Source organism: Pteropus vampyrus, unplaced genomic scaffold (assembly GCF_000151845.1).
Source record: "Pteropus vampyrus isolate Shadow unplaced genomic scaffold, Pvam_2.0 Scaffold11487, whole genome shotgun sequence".
NCBI classification, from domain to species: Eukaryota; Metazoa; Chordata; class Mammalia; order Chiroptera; family Pteropodidae; genus Pteropus; species Pteropus vampyrus.
The window spans coordinates 4440-7617 of record NW_011900268.1 but is presented as its reverse complement, the minus strand read 5'-3'; the positions used below and the strand labels follow the sequence as shown (position 1 = coordinate 7617).

The window sequence follows — 3178 nt, the reverse complement described above, 5'->3', positions numbered from 1 at the left end:
GGGGGCTGGCGGGCGGGAGGTGCCGAGTGCGTGCGTGGTGGGCCGGGCTTTCCGTTCGGGAAGATGAAAACGTTCCGGAGCTGATGGTGTGGATGGTTGCACAGCAGTGTACGTCGACTTACTGCCACCGAACTGCACACTTAAAAATGGGTAAAATGATCATGTCTGAGTGTATTTCACCACCATTTAAAAATTTTTTAGTAACTTTAAAAAGAAACAAAGGAATGCAGGAGCTCTCCATGACCTGCTATGGATTGATTTCCAGGACATATTATAAGTGGAAAAAAGCCAAGTGCGGGAGAAACCTGTCGTGTGCTGCCCTCCGTGTAGGAAGACACACGTGTGCCTGAAACGTGACGACGGAAGCCCTAGCCCTGAGTAGCCTCCGCTCAGGACACTCCCCAGGGGACAGCATGCCCCCGAAACCAGCTCCACAGCCCCGTTTGGGGCCCAACACACAGCGCCCCCTGGGCAGGGCTCGGTGGCCTGGTGCACACATCCGGGGACGGTTCAGAGGAAGATGAGGGTACCATGTAAAGGAGCCTCCGTGGGAGGAGGGGGAGATGCATTTGATACATTGTTACACTTGAGCTACAGAGGGGGCCGACGTCCAGAAAACCGCCCACACTGGCATCGCCACGCCCTGCGCGGTCTCACTCAGATGCCAGCAGCTGACTAACAGGGCTTAGCTACCTGCTCAGTGTCTGAAACCTTTAGGGTTCATTGCCGACATTTGAAAATCGGATTCCCCTCCACCAAAAATGTCCTGGATGTCTGGCTTATCTTGAAAAACCTAGAGATCTGGTCACACCTGGCCACCTTCTTTCGGCAGCAAGCGAGCCCACCTCCCCACCAGCCCCCAGCCCCCAGCCCCACTCTCTACACCTGCCTGGCAGGTGGGGCTAAATGTGGCATCGCAAGGAGCTTTGTGAAGCTTCTGTCCTGCGGTTTTTGAGGAGTTAAGTATTGTCCACCCCGCTCCACAGGCTAGCTCGGTGTTCCGAGCTGAGCTTCGAGAAGTCAGGACTTAGGGAGTTTGCATCCATGACACTCAGGGACACCTGCCCTGTGCAGGGTGCCCACAGAGTCAGGGGTCCCTGCTCTATTGCATTGTGGAGGGGGCTACCAATCGCATGTTGGCTTGCCCCCCATTCCTCAGGCCTCGCCCCCACTACCAGCCAGTCGCCATCCATCAGCCCTGGCCGGCGAGGCTTCGGAGCAACGGGGGCCCAGGCCAGAGTGCTGGCTGAGGACCGTGGTTTCTCCATCTGCAAACGGTAGCAGTAGCATCCTCATGGGGTTGCTGGAGGGTTTGGTGGGCTACACGCTTGAGCCATAGCTTTAAAATATTTATTCTGCCAAGACTGTCGCACGGCTGTGGCGAGTCATCAGTCTCCCCGAACTGCCATTACGAAGTCCCACACGCTGAATGGCTTAAAGCAACAGAAGTTTATTCTCTCACGGTTCTGGATGCCAGGAGGCCAAAATCAGATGTCGGCTGGGCCACGCTCCCGCCAGGCTCCGAAGGAGCCAGTTCCATTTTTCTCCGCCGGCTGGGTGCTGGCAGGGCTGGGCGTGCCTCAGCTTGTAGACACGTCACCCCAGTCTCTGCTCCATCTTCACGCGGCCTCTTCCCCGTGCGTCTGCATCTTATAAGGACACCACTCGTACTGCGTTTAGGGTCTGCCCTAACGCAGCCTGCCCTCATCTTAATTTAACTAACGGCATCTGCAAAGACCCCCTTGTCCGAACACGGCCACATTCTGAGGTTCCGGGTGGACATAAACTAAAGGGACCCTATTCAACCTGGTTCCGACCCAAAGCTCTGTGATGACCCAATAGACGGGGTGCCCGCTCCAAAGAAACTCTCAGTCCATAGGCTGTTTCCTCGTCCAGTGTTTCTTCTTCCTTCCCGGTGGGTCCGCTCCTGAGCGCTGCCTGCAGCAGGAGAGGACGAGGGTCCCCGCTGGGCACGCCGCCCCGGGCTGCTGGGACGGTGCCGCCTGTGTGCAGCCACGGTCTTCCCATTTCAGATGGCAGAGCAGCTAATGACCTTGGCCTATGACAACGGCATCAACCTCTTCGACACCGCAGAAGTCTACGCGGCCGGCAAGTATGTGTCCTTTCTTGGGGGAAGACGTGGTGCAGGCCCCGGCTTTCCCCGGCTGCTCTCTGTCCGAGAGGGTCCACGCATGCGCCTCCCTTTGCCAGCTTTTCTAAACTCTGACCGGTTTGGGGACGTGTTGTTCTCCTGGGGCCAGACTCTCAGAACACTTGGGCCTGGTCCCTAAACTCCCCATGTGTCCACTCGCCGGGATTGACCTCAGTCCCTCTGATGCCAAAGATGCTGCGCTGGGCGAGGGCCGAGATTAAGCTGTCACCGGGGTCCTCCTGCCGCGCCCGTGACCTGCGGCCAGCCCCACGCACCTGACATTTTCACATCTTAATGGCGCCATTAGGGCTGCAGGGATTCGGGGCCTCTGGAGCTGGGGAGAGCAGGACCTGGCAAGCTGAGCGCTGTAGGAAGCACTTTCCATCTTGGCAATGAACTTTCCTACTCAATTATGTAAAAGCCCTCTTCAGCCAAGGCTGCTGGCTTCGGTTTTAAAGACTGACTGTAATCAAATCATCCACTCTCTTGCATCAGGTTTCCAAAAGTCAGCTTTTGTTTGTGAAGTCATTCGTTGGCTCTCTTTCCTCCTCCCTCTGGCCCCTCCTGCCTGGGCTGAGCCACGTTCCCATCAGCTGGACCGGCTGCAGCCTGGCCTGCTATGCACCCTGGCCGTGGGGCCAGCACCTGCTTCCCTAAGCTCTGGGTTATTGCCTGCAGCCAGCAACGGAGCCCAAAGCAGAGAACCTGGCTGGGCCTCTGCTCAAGCCTGACAGCCCTGGGGGCTTCCGCTGGGTCCCCCAAACCTACTGTAATGCCTATCTGAGGGGCAGCCCTCTGCCCTTCCTGATGCCACAGCCCCTCCCAACACCTAGGAACTGGCAGCAGCTCTCCATCAAAGGGAAATGCTTTCCAGACAGATGAGCTAGCCAAAGGGTCAGAGATGCAGAGGCCACGCCCACAGGCACCCCCCACCCTGTTCTGAGCACCCTAGCCTGTTCGCCGGCCCTGTGCCTGCTGTGGTTTTGCTGCCCACGAGGGCGTGTGGGAGGCAGCTCTGTGCAGCTT

At 57.8% G+C, this 3178-nt stretch overlaps 1 protein-coding gene across 1 annotated transcript in view; it reads left to right on the top strand.

The window, feature by feature from the left end:
- Positions 1-809: 809 nt before the first annotated feature.
- Positions 810-3178, top strand: part of LOC111735010 (voltage-gated potassium channel subunit beta-2-like) — a 6450-nt gene continuing 4081 nt past the window's right edge. The window contains exons 1-2 of the mRNA XM_023526848.1: positions 810-1239; positions 2014-2113. Coding sequence (XP_023382616.1) covers positions 1134-1239; positions 2014-2113 — 206 coding nt within the window. The 5' untranslated portion in view covers positions 810-1133. The remainder of the gene's footprint in view (positions 1240-2013; positions 2114-3178) is intronic.